Consider the following 21,098-nt stretch of genomic DNA (forward strand, 5'->3'; position numbering starts at 1 on the left):
GTGTGCAGAGCGCTGTACTAAGCGCTTGGGAGAGTGCTCCCCCCAGCCAATATACATTCGATGTAATCGTATTGAACGCTCACTGTGTGTAGAGCACTGTACTAAGCGGTTGGGAGAGTCCCCCCAGCCAGTATACATTCGATGCAATCGTATTTATTGAGCGTTTACTCTATGCAGAGCACTGTACTAAACGTTTGGGAGAGTACCACCTCCCCCGCCGGTATATGCAGTCGTATTTATTGAGCGCTCACTGTGTGCTGAGCTCTGTACTGAGCGCTTGGGAGAGTCCCCCCCGTCACACACCCACAGTCCCGCCGGTATACAGTCAGTGCAATCGTATTTATTGAGCGCTCATTGTGTGCAGAGCACTGTACTGAGCGCTTGGGAGAGTCCCCCGTCACACACCCACAGTCCCGCCGGTATGCAGTCAATGCAATCGTATTTATTGAGCGCTCACTGTGCACTGTACTGAGCGCTTGGGAGAGGCCCCCATCACACACACAGAGTCCCGCCAGTATATAGTCAATGCAATTGTATTCATTCATTCATTCATTCAATAGTATTTATTGAGCGCTTACTATGTGCAGAGCACTGTACTGAGCGCTTGGGAGAGGCCCCCATCACACACACAGAGTCCCGCCAGTATATAGTCAATGCAATTGTATTTATTCATTCATTCATTCATTCAATAGTATTTATTGAGCGCTTACTATGTGCAGAGCACTGTACTGAGCGCTTGGGAGAGGCCCCCATCACACACACAGAGTCCCGCCAGTATATAGTCAATGCAATCGTATTTATTCATTCAATAGTATTTACTGAGCGCTTACTATGTGCAGAGCACTGTACTGAGCGCTTGGGAGAGTCCCCCCCCCCCTCGACACCCCAGCAGGGGCATTAAGAGGGAGGCCGGGCGTGCCTTTATAAAAGCTCCCTTCTCGCCGGCAATCGAGCTGCCCGCTAATGACCCCGCTCCGAAATTACGAGCCCCTTTCTGGGCCCAACGTGTCGTTGCAGTGCCCATTGCTCCATCATCTGTCTGCAGCTTTTAACTCGCAGCAGACGGAACAGTGTCTGCCGTGATTCAGAAGCTCTCTTAAATCTCATTGATCTTGCAGCGCACGTTTTAACTTTTAAAATAAAATTTTAAAAAGTTTGCTATTACATCGAATGGGCTTGTGTTTGGGGGCGTCGAGCCAAACCAGGCTTAGGGGTTTACCGAGGGACTTGGGATCCAAGAAGTAGCAGTGCTCTGCAGAGAGTCTGCACAACGTGTGAAGGCCTGGTGAGCAAGTCGATGAATGCAAGATTGAGAGGGAAATGTATTTTAAAAACAAAAGTTATGCCTTTTTTTTTCTTTTCAGTTCTAAAAGGTCTGCAGGGCATTAACTGTGAAGGGGGAAAAAAAAAAAACCCCACAACAGATTTTGAAAGAGAATCTTATCCAGACTAGTCACCGACAGTGGTTTTCTCAGGCTCTTTGTACCCACCGAACGGTAACTTTCAAGAACCGAGGACCTTGGTTCTTAACAGTTACAGTCTGGTGACGTGAATTAAGCCCAAAATGTCTGTTCCAGAAGAAACTGCGGCATCTCTTATTCACCCTGGTCGCTTTGATCTACTTATCCCGCTATAAACGAGCCCTTTGACTAAAATACACGGGATCAGGGATCAGTATAAATTTGTAAACTTCACACATAGGCTAGTTGAACATTTGTAGGAACTGGTGTGAAGCTCGTTGTGGGCGGGAATGGGTTTGATGTTATGTTGTACTCGCCCAAACGCTTAGTCCAGTGCTTTCCACGCAGTAAGTGCTCAAAAATATGCTTATTAATAATAATACTAGTAATAATAAGGATCCAGGTTGTTTCGCAGAATTTAAATGGGCAGATTGCGCAAAGTTCTGTGAAACCTGTTTAGAAAAGTTAATGGAAGGATCAGAATAGAAAGTTCGCCCTATTCGTGCTGTGAGAGAAACCTGGGGACAGCAAGATGGGAAATATGCTGACTGTCCTCTGTTAAACACAGATCTCCATATATTTCCATTGACTTCACTTTTCTTTTCATGCCACCTTCATCTATTACTGTATAATGTCTCATTCGCTATTAAACAGGTTTTGGTACTCTTGGTGTGTGACTCTTTAACTTTCTTTTTTATTCTCCCACTGGTTCTTTTTAAAATAGCAGTAGTACTTATCTCTCCAAATTTCTGGAAGTGTGCAGAAGTTTTTGGGATTGTTTGGGAAATTTAATTCCCAATAACTTATGTCCTTGATCATAAATAATTACTGTTCTCTCATCATAAAAATATTACTATTTGGCATTCAATTTACTTTGCTTTCAGAGGGCTCATCAGAAGGTTTGGCTTTCTCCTTTTTATTAAAATAAGCATGAAATAAAATCAGGATCGGCTTCACACTTGAAGCAAAAAAAGAGGGAAACGTATAGTAAGTACTCAAAGCACTATCTTGTCTCCAACAAATGTCTAAATCTTCTACTCACATTTAGTAATATTTTTCAAAGTAGAAAATAAATGCATCCTCCTATTAATGTTATATTTAAATTTTAAAGCATTTATCTGGAATAAAATGGATATGAAGATAAGAATAGCTTTTTCCCTAAATATGACCCCATTACCCGTGATATTCCAAACTACGGATAAAGTTGTAGAACTAGCCAGAATTGCCTTACAGTTTGCATGCTGTTATGTATACCTTAGCCAGGTAGCTCTGAAAAAATAAAATTCACATCAGTTTTTTGTGATTTTAACTTGATTCTGAGAGAGTACTGCTATGCTTGAAATTAAAGTGTGTGAATTCTTAGAGTTATTAACATGAAATAAAATCTGTACATTACCCATATGAGAAGGAAAGTAAATAATAGAAGCATGAAGTATTCCAACCTTTCTGTCTCTCTTCCTTGTTTTCTCCCTTTCTCTTCCTTCTCCGCACTGCGGTGTGAGGTGTTTCTCATTTTCTTCTCCATTTGCTTATTTTTATACCTTAGAGGCCTTCAAAAATGTCCTGTTGAAACCCTTCTCAGAACAGGTGTATGGATCCAAAGTGAAGAAGAGGTTAAAATGATGATAGGTTTTGACTAGAAACCAAGCAGGTAAAGGGTGGCAAAATTGAGAAGTAGGCGGGTGGGGCGAAAGGGGTGAGGGGGAAAGGTGCAGAGGGAATGATTTTCAGGGGGATAAGGTTGTCAGGGAATGAATGAGGAAGCTGAATGAAACACCAAACAACGAGAGAGCAGGAAAAAAAAACTAGGCAAGGGCTAAGCCCAGAACTGCATGTAGCCGTGAAGTTAATGAAGAGCTGGTGAAGGTAATTTTTTAAGGCTCAGAGGGACATGGCCTGTGCAGCCAGGGTGAAAGATTTCCTCCATGTTATTTTTGAAACTGATTCATCATGATTAATACAGTACACACCAGAGGAATTAAGGATGATTAGCTGCATAGAAAATGTTGCCAAATCACAGATTTATGCATCTAGTGGAAGAATAAATCTAGCATCCCTTCATTTTTTCTTCAAGTTTTAACTTTTTGGCTCTTTCTATTGCATACTTTGTAATGTTGGTTGATGGAAGGCTTCTGTTTTAAGATACATTCCCAGATTCCTTGTTGTTGTTCTGGAAGTGGTAGCCCCTCATTTTATGTTTAATTCTTCCGTTGACAATTGACTCTAGGCAGCAGTGATGTTATTTCCTTTTATGGCTTTTGAGGGTCCCAGCTGTATCTCCTACTTTCAAGATAAAACTTCCCCCAAATTTCTCATGAACAACTGGGGAGCATTTTTGCTGCTAAGTGTAGCTAGTGTACTCTCCCAAATGCTTAGTACAGTGCTGTGCACATAAGAAGTGCTCACTGATTAAGTGAATACCTCCCCAATATTTATGTGTATGTGTGTGCACATATGAACACTTCAGATTTTTTTTTCCCCAAGACTCAATCGTCAGTACATAGGCAATTTAAGGCACCAGTAATACTGGAATCATAGAACATAAATTTTGGGTATCTGGGACTCTAAAACCCTCAGGGCCTTCCTTTTTTTTTTTTTAAGGAAGTACACAGTAAACGACCTGGTTATTTCTTGATTTGGGTGGTTTCAAGAAAGCTATCCTTTTGAAAACCAGGCAGGCACATTACATGAAAAGGGTCCTGATAGTTCTCAAGAGGAAAATAAGCCGGTTTCCTACATTTCTCTCAAGTTGTCTGTTGGGAGGGACAAGTGAACATATGTCAAAATCAGAGGTGACATCCAGAAACTCTGTCTGGACTGTAAGCTTGTGATGGGTAGGGATCGAGTCCGCTAATTTTGTTGTATTGTACTCTCCCAAGTGCTTAGTACAGTGCTCTGCAAACAGTAAGTCCTAAATAAATACCATTGATTGATAACTCTGGCATTACATCCCCAACATTGGAGTTCTTTAACAGTGTGTCCCATCCTGTACGGTACCACTTTTTTCTTTACCCTTCCAATTCCTGATTAAGAATTTCATTGATTATTTTCACAGGTACCTATTTTCAGGTCCTCCTTCCTCTCTCATGTCCCCTAAGGGAACACTGGTTGTAATTTCCTTCAGTTTCTGTACAGTCTGCCCGTCGAGAGGCTAACTTGCAAAACTAAGCTAATGGATTTTTTTTTCTGCGAAAAGAACAAATTTGCCATTGCAATTCTCTGCTCCTCTTTTGAGGAACTTAATCTCTTGGTCTTATGTTGTACCCTAGATTGTGAGGGAGGGGTTGTTGTTGTTGTTTTCACTACCTATGTTCTTACTATTAGAAAATTGGGAAATGTTAGTTGGGTCTAAAAGGTGGGAAATCTAGTTTTTCTAATGCTGCAAGAAAATTCATGTAGAGCGTCATTATAGTTTCAGTTTCTATTGAGTTCTATGTTTAGGCAGTTTGTGCCGTATTAATGGAGAAATGCAACACTGAAACATTTTGTTCATGCAATTCTTAATATTTTCACGGTCAAAACCTTTTTCCCCAAAATGTGCAGATAAAACTAAAAATAAAGGATTTCATGGAATCCCAATGCTTGCAACACTTTTTTTTTTTGGTCCTGGTTAGATATTTATTAACAATGAGTGGCACGAATCCAAGAGTGGAAAGAAGTTTCCAACATACAATCCATCAACTGTGGAAAAAATATGTGAAGTCGAAGAAGGAGACAAGGTAGGATTTCTTTTGTTTCCTTTTTCTGAATAACTGAATTACAGATTATGAAAGAATATGAAGAAACAAATATTTTTCCCCTCTGAAAACACAGTTTGCCCAGACATGGGTTTTAGGTCTGTAATAGATAAACAATTTGGCTTGTCTGTTCAAATGGGTTGCAGAGAATGGGATCAATTATGACCAACTCTACTGGAATCATAGGGGTTATTTTCCTTTGCTGATAAAATTGCCCTATTTGTGACTTTGTTACATGGACACAGGAAAAGTGTTCATGTTTATCAGTTATTTGAAGTTGATGGTATTCAGGACATTCCTCAAGAAAGCAAAGTACTTATTCCCTTTATGGTTAAGGCTCAGGGTCTTTGAAGGTGACAGATGCAAGCCCCTATATTTAAAACATAGCGGTAAAAGGAAGTCAGTGTTAAGTACAAGTGACATGCAAGTAGTAACTGCATCTTTTAATGTAATAACATTCATTTTGAGTAAAAATAAATGACCATATAAATCACTGAGGGGGTTTTATGAGTCTACTTCTCCGGGATGCTATCTTGTAAAGTGACTCCTGGACTCACTACAAACTTTAAGGATTTTTCAAGGCTATAAAAATATATTTTAGCTATAAATAATTAAGGATACACATTTTTCTCAGTAGAGAATGAAATTCTGCCTCAGCTGGTGAGGAACTACACTTAGCAACAAGAAAATTTGACTTTATTAATAGGCTACTAAATGCCGGCGATAAATAGGGTATGGCTGGAATGTGAAAATCATTCAATTCCTGTTCTGCAAACTTCAGAGCTGACTAAGTCTCTGGGTGGCTGAACGTACCCTAGAGAATCAGCAGCCCTTGGACGTGTTAGAACCCCTGCTATGGCCATCTGCAGCCAAACCAACAGCCCCAGTCCTCTCAGTCTCATTTCCATCCCAGCTGTTATTTGGGACCTAAAAATAATCCCACCATCATTGAGAGTGGCCACGTACCTGCTCTGGGAAGGGGGCCTGAGAGGCCCACTCAAGTCAGCTCCCTGAGGTCCCTCCCAGGTCTCAGTCTTGCTCTGACTAGTAGGAGCAGTATTTGCGGGGAAGTTTTTGACCCTCAAACCCCAGGCCTGAGCTCTACTACGTGTGCTTGGCACAGGCAGTCTGCTGGCTGTCCTAGTCATACACCAACTTCCCTCTGCAGTTCCCCCATCATATGACTGCAAAAGGTTTCTATTGAGGTGGCCTTCTCCAGTCTCCCTCTCAAAGTTTAAAGTCTGAGGCCAGTCAGCGGACTAACATTCCATCTCTTTAGCCTCCCTAAAGGTGGACCTGCTGGAAGTTCTGTGGGCTTCTGTGCAGGTCCCAAGCATCTCAGAGAGACTCTGTAACAGCTTGTGCAGTTCCACTGTCCAAATTCTGGACAGCCTCCTCTTCCTCAGTAACAAAAATTGAGCATCTACTCATGTTCGACTTGTATTCCTGGGAGTCTGTGGCTGTACCCTGGTTGGGAGGCCAAAGCAATGCTTAAATGATTCCTAGGGATTCAGTGAAACATGAGCATCAGTGATCATATTCAAGATGGGGAACAGCTACTTTTTTTTTTTTCTCCTTAGAGAAAGAAAGAACCTCTGGCTCGAGAGGTTGTTAGAACTCATGAGTCTCTGACTGCATCTCCTTTCAGTGATTTTTTTTTTCCATATGGGTGTACTGCGTTCTCCAACATAGCCAATTCTGAGATTCAGTAAGAGTATCACTTCCCCTGTTGGTAGTGCTAGAATATTTTTCTTTGCCAGGACAAATAAAAAAAAAACTATGTTCATTTTTCCATTCTGATTTATGAACCTCAGACTTTTTTAAAGATAGATCTGGCCTGTAATACTTCTAAGTGAACCACTCCGAGCTGGCAAAATTTTCAGTTTCCCTATGGTCACCAGGATGTATTGTATATTTGTGTGTATACACCTTCCCCACTCCAACATCCCCCCAGAGATGACAAAACTTAATCCTTTATCATCATGGGTATTTATTGAGTGCTTACTTTGTGCAGAGCACTGTACTAAGTGCTTGAGAGAGTTCAGTACAACAGGGTTGATAGACACATTCCCTGCCCACAACGAACTTGTACTCTAGAGAGAGTCTGTCATTTAAAAAATAAAAAAATCCCTACAAAGGGCTTTCAGTGCTGTGAACTTTATTTATCTTGAAGAAGCCCTCTCTTGAAGAGACCCTCTCGACTAATTTGAATGATCCAGCGAATTAGCAACATTTTACACGAAATTCATTCACTTCTGGAAAAACAAATTGTTTTTGTTTTTTCCACATTTGTTTTTTGCACTTCCTCTGTTCTAACCTGAAGATTCCGTTTTGGTCATTTAGGCTGACGTAGATAAGGCAGTGGAGGCAGCGAAAGCAGCATTCCAGAGGGGATCTCTATGGAGACAAATGGACGCCTTGAGCAGAGGCAGACTGCTGCATAAGCTGGCCGACCTCATCGAGAGGGACAGGATCATCTTGGCGGTAAGTGGAATGCACAACACATAGTAACAACCTGCCAACAGTTGACTATTTCATTCCACGCTGCCTTTTAGTATGTCGTTTTTTAGGCTGTTGCTATTTTCATTTTGTGCTGAACTCTTTTCAATTGTTATGGCTCCCTTTTTAGCTGCAGGCAGATGGCAGGATTCTTGGACTTTTTACTTTAGGTTGTATTGGCTACATTACTGGACTTCAAATTCCTCCTTGCAGTAAGGTGTTGGGCCTTCCCCACAAAATCCCGGACAGTAGTTCGACTAAATCACCGATGGTTCCCTTGACCCTGAGCACCACCTAAACTTCCGGGAGCTCTTCTTACGTCTCCACTGAGCCCTCTGGGATTCGTAGCGATCTCATTCCCTCACCACTATGGTCTGTTGGCGAGTCCGACTAATTGTCAAAGCTGTTTAAAAGCTGCTTGTGAAAGGTCAGAGCAGGATTCCTTCCATTGACATGGGGAGGTGCACCGAAGACCTGTCTGACCAGGGGTTGAGTGAAAGCAGATTTCTCTTTCCTTCTCCCACCACCTATTTGATCATCTCTGCTGGAGGCCTGCAGGGATGAATTCTCCTTCTCCAAATCAACCAACCTCCACAAGAAGAATTTTAAAACTCCTTGCATCTTTAGGTTCCGGTTTTAGGGTGGGTTTTTTTCTTCTCCTTTCCCCTAATTCTTCAGACCCAGCACTCCTTCACTTTGGCAGGTTTCTTGCAAGCTGGGGGATAGGAGGCTAAACCTCCCTGCAGGAATGGAAATATTTTTGGTAACTGATCAACTCCCCTCTTGACGCGATTTCATCCCACCTCACCTGTTTCACCCAAGTGAGGGTTGTTGCCTCCAGGCTCCCTGGTTCTTCCTGCAAAGGACGCCAGTTTCAACTCTTAAGCTGCCAAACTGGCTTTTTAAACCTCTTGGTTTTCACAAAGATGATCTCATATGTCTGAAATGTCAGTGTGGACTAATAATTTGGTTAGAGACTCCACCATGGGCACCAACAAAAACTTGAGTTTATGTAAATGCCATCTCGAAAAATCCCACCCTTCATTTTCAGTTGTTCCAGATCATGGGGTTTGCTAAGGAAAGACCTTCCGGAGGAACACGTAACAAGCCGACTGCAGGTTACTTTGCCACTACCAAAAGATACTGCATTTCTGCCTTGCGTAAGGGCCCTGCTGCCCGCATGAAATAAGTCGTCTATTTGCAGAAACATGAAAGGGGACAAGAAAATTACTGGCAAGTATGCGCAAACCACATCATAGGAAAGTACCTATCTTGAGATTCACTATGTTTCACTGTGTGAAAATCCTGAATCTCTTTTAGACTTTGTTGGGTAAGCTTGATCTACACATTCATTTTTAGCATAAAATGTTCTCAAACATCTGTTGGCAGGTGCATACAGACTCTCATCTCGGTTCCTAATATCCCTTCAGCACAAATTGCAGCAACTTGTGGTTTCAGTTCTAAGTCTTCACTCCAAGCTGATCGCCGCATCTGTTTCAACCTGCTGCTCCACTCTTGGGCCTCACCCATGCAAGCTTTTTCAGCCAGAGCAAGTGGTAGGGTGAATTTCACGATCTGGACCAACACTTGCATCTGTCTTCTGCTCTTTAGGATTTGAGCTCTCAGGTCTCAAGGTTGACTGATTGATTATTTTGCAGAGTCCTAGAAAAAGAGTAGAGGGACAGTCCTGCCAGGAAACATGGCTTTCAGTCACTGCTTGTAATTTCTGCTGGAAGTCGGTCCTTGAGGCTGGAAATTTTGTGATTGCTCCACTAGGTAAACTTTAGTACCAGTGACTGCACAAAATTGGCAAGCTTAAAGTGTAAATTCAGCCCAAGAGGTAGGTTAGTCCAGGAGCCAAGAGACTAGCCCTCATTCCTCCATCCCGCCCTGACTTGCAGGGTCACCTAGACCAAGCCCCTTCCATCTCCACCTGTAATTGTGGGAAATTGGTTCCATTCTCATCTCAGAGGGAAACAAATGCCTTCCAAGAGTTTGATAACCGTCACATTTACTAGGGCACTAAGGCTCACGGGGAGTAAGAGGGGGTGAGAGGACACGCCTCTCCTGTCATGTGAGTTGGATGGTGTCTAACACTTAGTGTAGGGCTCTGCATTCCAACAGAGACTCAATAAATACAGGTGGTGATAAGGACGTAGATTTCCACTACTTTTCTTACTCCTTCCCTGTCCCTCTCACCCACCAGCGGGAGACTACTCCCTTCCTTCCTTTCCCCACCAAGCATGCCAATGCAGGTTGGACAGAATTCAGGCTTTGAAAAATTCCCAGGCACAGGCCTGAAGGACGTTTCTTGAAAACTTAGGGTAGCGACTCTAAAATGTGCTTTCAGCATGCCAAAAAGAAAGGGGGTAGGCAAATTAAAGGGTTTATCGTGAGTATATCATTGTTGAGTTTCTTCAAAATAGGAACTCCAACAGGGCCAGGTGCTTCATTTCTTTCTGTCCTTGACAAAAATTTGAATCCTTCTTTGCTGAATGGCAGCTGAGCAGCTTCCTGTATGCAGGGATCATTGGGTATTTCAATGTTAGGCTTCGGGCAAGCTTGAACTGGGCCTATTTATCAGTAGAACAACAAGGGTTCTCTTAAAAGAATGCTGAAAATAGAAAATAATCCCAGTCATTTAGTAGCGGCAGTAGATCCTTGCAATAGATGATAATTGGTTTCTGTGACGGAAAAGTCTGTTTGGAACTAAAGCTTCTGAAAGGCAGCGGAGTATGATTTCATCTTGTTTAGACACTTAATTTGACCGAGAATAGTGCTTCTCTTATGAGCGTTGTTCTTTCCGTAAGAACACCAATTATTCCAGAGTGACAGAAGCCAGCCTGTGTAAAGAAAATAGTATTATTCTAAACTAGCCCTATTCTTTTTCTTTTTCCTATCATTATTTTGAGTTTCCAAAGTCTTATCTGAGACGTTGAGAAGCAGTGTGCCCTAGTGGACAGAGCATAGGCCTGGGAGTCACGTGATCTGATTTCCAGTCCTGACTCTGCCACTTTCTTGTTAACGTGACCCTGGACAAGTCACTTAACTTCTCTGTGTTTCAGTTTCCTCTTGTCCATTCTCCCTCCCCCTTAAACTATGAGCACCATTTTAGGAACAGGGATTATGTCTGACCTGGTTATCTTGTATCTACTCTAGCATATAAAACAGTGCTTAACTCATTGTAAGCCCTTAACAAATACCACAAGTATTATTATTTTTATTACAGTAGCATTTATTAAATCCTCACTTGGTGCAGTGTACTGTACTATGTGCTTGGGAAGTTCAGAATAACGAAGTAACACATCTCTTGCCCAGAAAGATTTTACACACTTGCAGAGGAGACAAATATATAAATATTTACAGTTAGGAAATAGAGCAGACATATCCTTGAAGGTGCAAATAAGTTCATAAATGATAGTCTTGGTTGAAGGGTTGGTATGGCTCAGAGTGCTGGGAAATTAATTTGGGAAGGCTTTTAAGAGAGATGTGAATGTAGGAAGAGCTGTAGTTTGTGTGACATGGGGAAGGAGGGAAGGAGTTCCAAGTTAGGGAAATTGCATGAACAAGGGGATGAAGGCAATAGGGCCAAGAGCATGGTTCAGCTAGAAGGCTGACTTAGAATAAAGACAGCGAGTTAAGGAATAGCAGGAGAACAAAGCAGATAGGTGTCATGGAGAGCCTTGGATTCGATTATGAGGAGTTTTCATTTGATGCGGAGTGAAGTAGAGAGCCAGTAGAGGGTTTTGAGGAGTTAGAAGTTAAACAGCTTGCCCAGCTTAGGCTGTGAGTCCCATAAGAGGCAGGGACTGATAAATTTCTATCCACGCCAGCACTTAGAACAGTGCTTGACACACAGTAATCATTTAACAAATACCATTTTTTTTTAAAAAAAATGAGAGATGCAGGTTGAGAGATGCTTCAGGAAGGAGATCCAAGCAGCAGCATGTAGTATAGATTGGAGTAGGGAGAATCCAAAGTTTGAGAGTCCAGTGTATAGACTAATGCAATAGTCAACACAGCAAGTCCAGAACTTGTACAAGATGGTAATGGTTTTAGTGGAGAGGAAAGAGAGGATCTGGGAACTATGCAGGATGAACCAGCAGGATTTGGGAGTGGAGTAAATAGGAGAGTTGAACAGTAGTGAAGAGTCAACAGTGAAACCAAGGAATTATGAGACAGGGAAGATGGAGGTGGTGTCGACTGAGATGGGGAAAGCGGAGAGGAGGGAATGATCTTAGAGGGGAAAATGAAGAGTTGGGCAAAGTAATTGGCTATTTTACCAGGCATTTCGAGCCCAGTTTTAGTAGTAATAGCATTTATCGAGAGCTCATTGGGCGTATCATGTTGAATTTGAAGTACAAAATAAGCAAGTGATATATTCCTTTACCCATATTTATTGCACCAGGATTCTCTCTATGAACAGATCTTCATGACTGGTTTGGATGGCAAAAACTGGGGTACTCATTTGCTTTCTGATGGAAGATCAAATGCAAAGTTTGTTTCTTTCTAGCAGTTCTCAAAATGACTTTGAATTGGGCTGATCCCATAGGAGTGCAATGTATCTCCTCCCATCTTCAGACCAAAAGCCCAACTCCGAAGTTATTTCAAATATAAATCTTTCAGTTCTGCCTTCATTCATGTACATTACATGGTGGTGGTTTGTCATCAGGATTTTCCTGCCCTGCTTTAGTTATGAGTTCTAGAGTGAATGTTTCAACCTATGTTCATCCTCCTTGGTTTCTCTCCGATGAAGAGACCAGGAGCTGAAAAGACAGGGTTTAGCCATGCCTGTGGTTTTGTTGTTTTAGACTCTGGAAACAATGGACACAGGAAAGCCTTTCCTTCATGCTTTCTTCATCGACCTGGAGGGCTGTATAAAAACACTAAGATACTATGCTGGATGGGCTGACAAGGTCCAGGGAAGGACCATACCTGCTGGTAAGCTCAAATCTGAATTCTATTGCCTTTCAGTTGGCTCTAACTCAAGATTCCTGAAAATCTGAGTCCATCTTTCACATTACCAAAAACTGTCCTGGAATTGGGAAATAAGATTTTTTTTTTCTGTGTCTAAAAATATGTTAGATTGGGAGAGGGAAAGGAAATTAATTTTAGTTCAGAAAGCCAAATTCTGCCTTTTTGTTCCGGGGAAGAGACTTTAATGCCAACTTTGTGTCAGCCTCAACCAATCAATCAGTGGTGTTTATTGAGTGCTGACTGTTTGCAAAGCACTTGGGAGAGTACAGTACAACGGAATTAGCAGATATGTTCCCTGCCCATAACGAGCTTACTGTCTCATGCTTCCATTTTTAGTATTAAGGAACAAGATAATTTTCTTTATTGGCCCTTGTTAAAATATGTGTGTTTTTTTGTCTTGCTCTCCTCTTGCAGATGAAAATGTTGTGTGTTTCACCAGGCATGAACCAATAGGTGTCTGTGGGGCAATTACTCCAGTAAGTATCCAGGTTTCACTAAATAGGCTTTGAACCAACATCCCAGAACCTCTTTCCTCACATAATTGATTTCATTGTGCCTGAGCTAATAGCGATTAAGGCACATTCAGATTATCTGAAGTCAAACTACTTTGTTCTATTATCTTGGGTTGACTTAATTTATAATCTCCACCAGCTTTTCTAGTAAGTGTCAGCAATGTGGACATCCAGCTCTAGTTTCTTTCTTTCATGGCAGTATAAAACTTAGGCAGGAGGGCCCCTGGATCAACTAAAAAGCTTTTGTTGAGAATTTTGATAGTGGAGAGGTGCATAGGGGTGATCCTCTATGATCCCACAATTATCTAATAATTGTGGTACTTTGATAAACACTAAGTGAGTACCAAGCACTGGGGTAGATACAAGATAAATCAGGTCAGACACAATTCCTGACCTACATGAGGCTTACAGTCTAAGATAGAAGGAGAACAGCTATTTCATTTCCATTTTACAGGTGAGGAAACAAGGAACAGAAAAGTTAAGTGACTTAGCAGGCAAGTAGCAGAGTTGGGATTAGAACCCACATCCTTTGATTCTGGCCCATTCTGCTTCTGATATCTAGTTGGTCTTAATTATTCCTCTTACCACACTTACGAGCTGCATAGCCCAATATCTGATACCAAAAATTAAATCTGGCTTTCAGTGTATGTAATAAAAGTAGTAGTCTTTCAGTCAATAGTATTTATTGAGCACTTACTATGTTCAGAGCACTGTACTAAGTGCTTGGGAGAGTAGTTAATGAGCTTCTTTGAGAATTGATGTGATCAGATGAATGGGTACTGTTGTGAAGGATGAGCGTGGTCTGAAAAGACTTTGGGAGGTTGATGCTGTTTCCTTATGCTATGCATCGAGAGGAGAAAAATTCAGTATTTGAAATATATGACTGAAGAATCTTGATTTTTTCAAGGCATAGTAAATCATCCTCCCAATAGCCAGTTCTAACTTGGGAGAAGAAATGAAGTTCCCAAGATTGATAGGCTGCTTTCTCTTTTGTGAACATTCCATCTCAGGGGTGGTGAGGGTGACGGGGGGCTCAGGACAAGACGTAAGCATGGGAGGAACAGATGGAGCTTCTCTGCCTTATTTTTGGGACATAGAGTCCTAGTAATCCCATCCATGAAGAAAACTAGGATACATCTCCCAGAAATGCTTGGGAAGACCACGCGATGATTTGATGGGCCAAAGTTCACCCAATGTGCTCTCATTAACCCCTGCAAGTTTCTGAAGCTGGTCTGCAAGCGCTTAGTATGTTCCTAAGTGCTTAGTACAGTGCTCGACACACAGTAAATCCTCAATAAATGCAATTGAATGAACGCCTCTCCCACCACGATTAAAATCAGGAACTGCTCTTGCATCTGTGCTGCAAGGTTCCCCACTCAAGTGGCAGTGGCTGTATTTTGGTGGGGGAAAATCAGAGGTGTAGGGCCTCTCAAGCACGAGATGGGTTCGTGCAAACCGGTCAAACCACCCTTGCGACGGCTGTGCTTATGAAGTAGTGATTATGGATTTGTTTATAAATGACCTGCATTTGAATGACTAGTTCCAGCTGACTGAAAGCCTTAAACCTTTTGTAATGGGATTTTGGCCACAGATCAGCAGTTAAAATGTGTCTCTTTAATGACTTAGGATAATATGTGGCATATGCCTTGTGTACTCCCAGAATAGAGCTAAAAAATTATATTTCTATTGAGAGTAATCACAATGTGGCCTAACTTTTCCTAGCTCCTAAAGTTTGAGATAACTGGCTGGAAAGAGTTCACAGAATAATATGGAATTGTATCAACTTTGTTCCCAAAGTTATCTGGGTGAGACAGCTTCATTATTACTTTACATTTGATGAGGACTAGAAACTTTCTATTTACTAGAATACCTAGTCTTTTTTTAAAAGAAAAAATTCGCCTTTACAAGCTCAATTCAATTGGTGTAATGATTGAATAGGTTTTTTTGTTGTCATTTTCTGGTCTTTACAGATGTTTTGTATTTGTTTGGGGTATATTTATTTCCCTTCCCCATTGTTTTATAAATATTTATCTCAATTAAAAACCTCATTTGCTTTGGGGACATAGAAACCTCTTGCCATGCCCACCAAATAACCATGCACATTTAACACATCCTGAAAGAAATTAAGCCTAAAAGCATCAGGTTGTAGTCATGGGTTATAGTTTTCTTACTTGCCACTGGTGCTGTTTTTAGAGGTTACAACTGCATCATTACTCTGACGTTAAGTGTGGGAAGAATTTATCCAAAACTTTATTGGCTAATAAAAGAGTTTTGTGGGCTAGGCACCCTTATGGAGGAGTTCTTGGATTGTCAGGGGAGAGCTGCACTGTGCTATTTGGGTTTAAACACAATCCAGTGACCCTTTTTTTAAAACAACACTTTAGATCACTAAACCATTCTTAATGTAGAACAGTTTAGGGTTGCTGAATAGTGAAGATCTATTAGCTAAGGTGTGTGCTCTTCATTTGCTAACTTTTTGCCAGAGTTTACTCTCGTTGGTACATGATGATCCAATTTTGTGATGAGTATTTAAATTACTTATTTGTGGTTGCATTGGGAATAGGTGGGACATCAGTGGGGGAGGGTGGAGGCTGGGGATGGGACTCTCTCATGCATTTGCCCTCTTCCTGACTCATCAAAACCCACAAAGATTTCAAAAGTTTTCTTCTGAAGGAGGAAAGGACTGGTCTGTTTCCTGTTCCCAGGCCCATTTCTTACTATATTAGCCAGAACCCAGCTAATATGAAATGAGATGGCTTGTTTTTTCCAGGTGCATACAATGGGATTCAAAATCAGTTAGAATGACTATAAGGTGGCTTATAATTCTGTTTCTTAATGGTCCTTTGACAAAATTTTAAAACACATTGCATAGGGCCAGGAACGTGGATTTTTTTCTTAGTGGGTTTTTCTTTTAATCCAAAAATAATATCTTCAAAAACAGTATGCTCTTCCTAGCGATAACTCCAACACTGAAAATTAAGTGCTTCTCTGCTTTGTTTCAGTGGAACTTCCCTCTGCTGATGCTCATTTGGAAGATGGCACCAGCTTTGTGCTGTGGGAATACCTTAGTTATCAAGCCAGCTGAGCAGACGCCTCTAACAGCACTTTATCTTGGGTCTCTGATCAAGGAGGTAGGATGTCTTAAAGAAAACATTTTAGATCACTATTTGTTTTTCTGATACCTTTTTAGTGTCCAAGTCACTGAGAAAGATAAAGCTGTTAAGATAATGTAATATTCCCTTGGAAACTTGTTGGTACTACTTTTAGGAACATTTCATCAAACATGGTTATTTTAGTGTAAAGATAATCTATTTCACTTTGGAGGGATGAAAGTAAACTCTGAATGAGAGAACTTAATGAAAATTGAAATTCGGACTCCCAACCAGGAATTTGCATTCAGCCATAGTTCTCCATCCATGTTTAGTATGAATTCACCCAGGGTGTCAATATTTTAGAGGCACATTCATGCTGAATAGCCACTGCACATAAGATATGCCACTTTTAGTTCTTTATCATTTTATGGCTTTTAAAGCAAGAATTTGGAAAAGAGTCATATTCAACCTGTTCTTCATTTCCCTGCCGTATAGCTCAAACTCAGAGGTACCATAGTTTTAAGGTGCTAAATTAATGAAATTGACTAATGGCTGCTGAAGCTATCTAGATGCCTTTTGCTATAATAAATGTCCTATATTTTCTCCACAAGAAATACAATCATTTCACTGTCAAAACTGTGGAAAAAGAGATTTCAAGCTCACCTGCTTCATAAATGGTTTTGGCGTTTTCAAAGACTTCTTTGTTGCATTACTGGGGATTCCTTATGACACTCTTCTTTTAGAACTCCTTAGTGATAGCACTATTTAATTTTAGTCATAGTATTCCTGAAGGCAGTCTCTTACTTCGGCATTACATATGCTGCAAATCCAGAGTATGAAGTTTACCCTGGCTCAAATCCGATTCTTCCCAATCAATCTGTGAAGCATTTTAACTGACTTGAATAGAGAGATGAAAAGTACATTTTAAAAGCCATTTGTTCCTACTTAGCATTAGCTAATGGTAGTGCTGTAATGTGTTAGCACTAGGTGCTTTATTGCTAAATAGAATGTAAAAAATTTGCAAATTACATATTTACATATGTGCACACAAATAGCATTAAAATACTTTATTGCTAATCCTCTGTTTAATCATATCTTTTGGGGTCTTTATCATTTTTTAAAGTATAGTTATAGTTGATCAATCTTTTAGATCTTGGAAATGCATTATTGCACTTTAACATTATTTGCTATGAGGCAACCATACTTGTTTAGGGCTTTTTTTTTTTTGCCTAATTCTCTAGTTTCATGAAACCAGCGGTCCCTGTACTGAAACTATGGCAGGGTCCATCTCAGAAAGCTTTCCATGAGTTCTGCTGAACTGTATTGATTAAAAATAATGATAAATCTAGAGAATCATTAGGATGCAAAGTCAGTCAATCATCTTTGAGTGCTTGTGGTGTGCAGGAAAGTGTAGTAAGCACTTTGGGACTTCTAATCAGTGAACTCTGCTCTTTGACATCTATTCCTCTCTAAAACCTTCAGTCAGTTGAAGAGTTTGTGCTTCATAGTCTTATAGTTTTAGCAGTTTTGAAAAATGCCATTAAATATGGCAGTATTTGTGGCATTCTGTTAGGAAATAGTCATAGTCAAGAAGAGAATATAATGTAGAACAGAACCTTTCTGAGATTAAGATGAAAAACAAATGCTCTAAATTAATCCCCATCAACAGATTCCAACCTAGTCATATTCAGATGGGTTTCCTATATTAGTGGATGCAGCATGAAATAGATTACATTTTTATATCTAGGGTTAGTTTAAGTTCTCCTGAACACTCTGAATTATCTAGGTTAATGTTGGAGTGTGATGTCACAGGTCATTGATAATTCAAGGAAATTCCACCAATCCACTCAATTCTCCCCAAGGGGAGAGGGATGAAAGTAGCTTTTATAACCTTGAGGACCTGCTGGATGGGGTTAAACATGTAAATATGAGAACCCGGATGATTGGTAAGAGTCCTGTGAATTTCACCAGCCCCTCTGGGGGGAGTGGCTTAGTTTGAGTGTTACAGAAATCCACTTTTTCATTGTTATCAGGCTAGGCACACTAACTCCAGGGTCTTCATTCCAAAAGAAAACCATCTAAATCACATCTTGCTTGGGGAGATATGCAGAAACACAGGTGAAGAAGCGGGGAACAGTAGCAGTGACCTGAGTGTGGATTAAAGATGGTGGGAAAGGTGTCATAGGTGACCTGTGGCTAATGATCATCATTCATGGTATTTATCAAACCCCTACTGAGTGCATATCACTGTTCTGTGAGTTTAGATGGGTCACATAGATGCAAGGGGTTCATTCTCTGTTGTTGAGGAGCCGACAATCTATTGAAACTAGGAGTATGCCATGGAGATCATTCCAAGTGATCCTGAATCTCCTCTGAATAGTAATTTCTGACTGACTCTTCATAGGGTCTCTCTGTTCCCTTGTTGTCAGCATTCCTTTGATAGCATAATATCTTGATTTCTTTCCAGGTGGGATTCCCTCCTGGAGTGGTCAATATAGTTCCAGGATATGGGCCTACTGCAGGGGCAGCCATTTCTGCCCACCCTAAGATTGACAAGATAGCCTTCACAGGATCCACAGAGGTATGACCTCCCTCTGGCTGTTCCCCAGTGGCAAGACTAAAATTGGAGTCATGGGAAAGGACTTTCTCAGACCTGCTTTCTTTGGAAACCTGATGCTTTTGCATATGAATATAATCACTTTTATGTGGTAACTTCCAATTAAGTTACTGAGATGCCTTATTACATCAATTTTTAAAAATGAAATAGAAATCTAAGGATCCTGACCATTTTTGCTTTTCATCCAATTAACTCAGTTGGCTGACTTTTCCTCTTCCTCCCCCGATCCCACCACTACCTGTTATTATTATTATGTTGGTATTTGTTAAGCGCTTACTATGTGCAGAGCACTGTTCTAAGCGCTGGGGTAGACACAGGGGAATCAGGTTGTCCCACGTGGGGCTCACAGTCTTAATCCCCATTTTACAGATGAGGGAACTGAGGCACAGAGAAGTTAAGTGACTTGCCCACAGTCATACAGCTGACAAGTGGCAGAGCTGGGATTCGAACTCATGAGCCCTGACTCCAAAGCCCGTGATCTTTCCACTGAGCCACGCTGAGAGATGGTGGTCTTTATTCTTTTGTGTTTTAAAAGGGTCCATGTGGATTCTCATCTCGTAAACTTTGTAGGTCTAAGACTAGGGTCCATATTTTCTGCCTCAAATACCCCCCTTCTGAAGTACAGTAAGCCCATTTACATAACCCTAAAGCCATACTCCTGCAGCTTCTCCCATCAGGGAACTTGTTTAACATTTTACCTAATTCTAGTAATATTAATGGCACCTTTTGCAAAAAATGATGCTCAGATTAGTTCTTTACATTGTAGGGATAGAATTTAAGTCTCGGAAAAGCGGCCATCAAATGAACATAGAATTGGCTGTCTGCTTGACTGTGTCCTGCTTTCTAAATATGAAACGAATTTGCGAACAGCTTGATACTAACTTGCCCAAAAGAGTCATCTGTATTGATGTCCTCATATTTGTCTATCTTATGTCACTTTGTCTGCGTTCCACTCTAAGAATGTGTCTAAGCAATATCCTTAAACTGCTCAACTCCCACCCCAGCTTATGCAAGCAGCTTTGTTTTTGTTGTACTGGTGTCCTTGGGTTCAGAGATCCTCGTTTGAGATCCATTCCAGATCTCCTTTGAGCCATCACCCATGGACATGTTATTTTTTTAAATGGTGTCACACTGTTCAGATTGATGATATCTGGACTTGGCCTTCTGCACTATCCAAGGTTGGCTGCTTCTTGCCAAAGAAATCAGGAACACAAATATTTTTTTGTTGGGTGCAGCCCTACTCTAGAGGCTTTATTTATTCCTAAGAGGCTTCTGAGCCAACATGCCCTCTTTATCCTGTTTAGAAAACAGGCCGACTGTTCAGGTTCATTGACCTGGCTTTGTTTAGGCATTGGCTTCCAGTTCAGTTAAATTTGTATTTATTATTTTTATAGTGCCTTTCTAGGAATGTCCTAGAATGTGACCATGTGCCTCTCTAATAAAATTTCCACCTAAAAGCTGACTTGCTTTTTTCCCCTTTCAAGGCCCTAGAGATCCTTTTTTTCTGTGCAAATATACAAGATGTGAGCTTGAACAAATTAAGAATCCAGATTTTCTCAAAGCCTCAGATATTACGTAGGGGTAAATTAAGCACGTAAAACACTCAACCTCAGAAAATCACTTTAACCCAGTCCTACTCCCGGCATATTTGGGAGTGGACCATCAGAGAAAACGTACCAAGTGAGCTTAGATAGAGAGCTACCATTGAACTATAGCCAGCAAGCTCTTGTCCCCCTTTATGGCCTGAAGGAGTTAATGCTCCTTTCAAAGATGCAGAACACCCAAGTCTTAAATACCGCAAGGGTTGTATTCTTACGAAACCTCACATTTAAGGAAGACTCAGTGTATCCCTAGCCCGTTCCAATTCCATACACAGAAGTCCTTTCAATAATACAGTGTCCCGAGCCCAAACAGGCTCGCATTGTCAGAAGAAAGTAACCTAATGCCCTAATCACATTCCAGCTAAAATATGTGCTGTGGTAGACCTGAATATATTTACAACCTTGTAGTAGTTTAAGCCTTGGGAGGATCAAGCTCAAGGACTTCATTTTGGAAGATATCTAGCTCCTGTTTTTTTACTTCTACTGTCATTTTTCTACCTCTGGTTTTGTCTCAGCAACTTCAGTGTGCAGGTCCCAATCTTTCTTCCTCGGCCCCAACCCCGCATTTTGATATTTTGAGATTCGCCTATTGTTCTTCAGGCT

The 21,098-nt window shown here is 41.0% G+C and overlaps 1 protein-coding gene across 1 annotated transcript in view; it reads left to right on the forward strand.

Moving 5' to 3' along the window:
• ALDH1A3 (aldehyde dehydrogenase 1 family member A3) overlaps window positions 1–21,098 on the forward strand; it is a 43,473-nt gene that overhangs the window by 2,599 nt on the left and 19,776 nt on the right. The window contains exons 2-7 of the mRNA XM_029066066.2: window positions 5,075–5,179; window positions 7,541–7,681; window positions 12,508–12,637; window positions 13,088–13,149; window positions 16,188–16,316; window positions 18,745–18,858. Of these exons, the coding sequence (XP_028921899.1) occupies window positions 5,075–5,179; window positions 7,541–7,681; window positions 12,508–12,637; window positions 13,088–13,149; window positions 16,188–16,316; window positions 18,745–18,858 (681 nt within the window). The remainder of the gene's footprint in view (window positions 1–5,074; window positions 5,180–7,540; window positions 7,682–12,507; window positions 12,638–13,087; window positions 13,150–16,187; window positions 16,317–18,744; window positions 18,859–21,098) is intronic.

Source organism: Ornithorhynchus anatinus, chromosome 5 (genome assembly GCF_004115215.2).
Source record: "Ornithorhynchus anatinus isolate Pmale09 chromosome 5, mOrnAna1.pri.v4, whole genome shotgun sequence".
NCBI lineage: Eukaryota > Metazoa > Chordata > Mammalia > Monotremata > Ornithorhynchidae > Ornithorhynchus > Ornithorhynchus anatinus.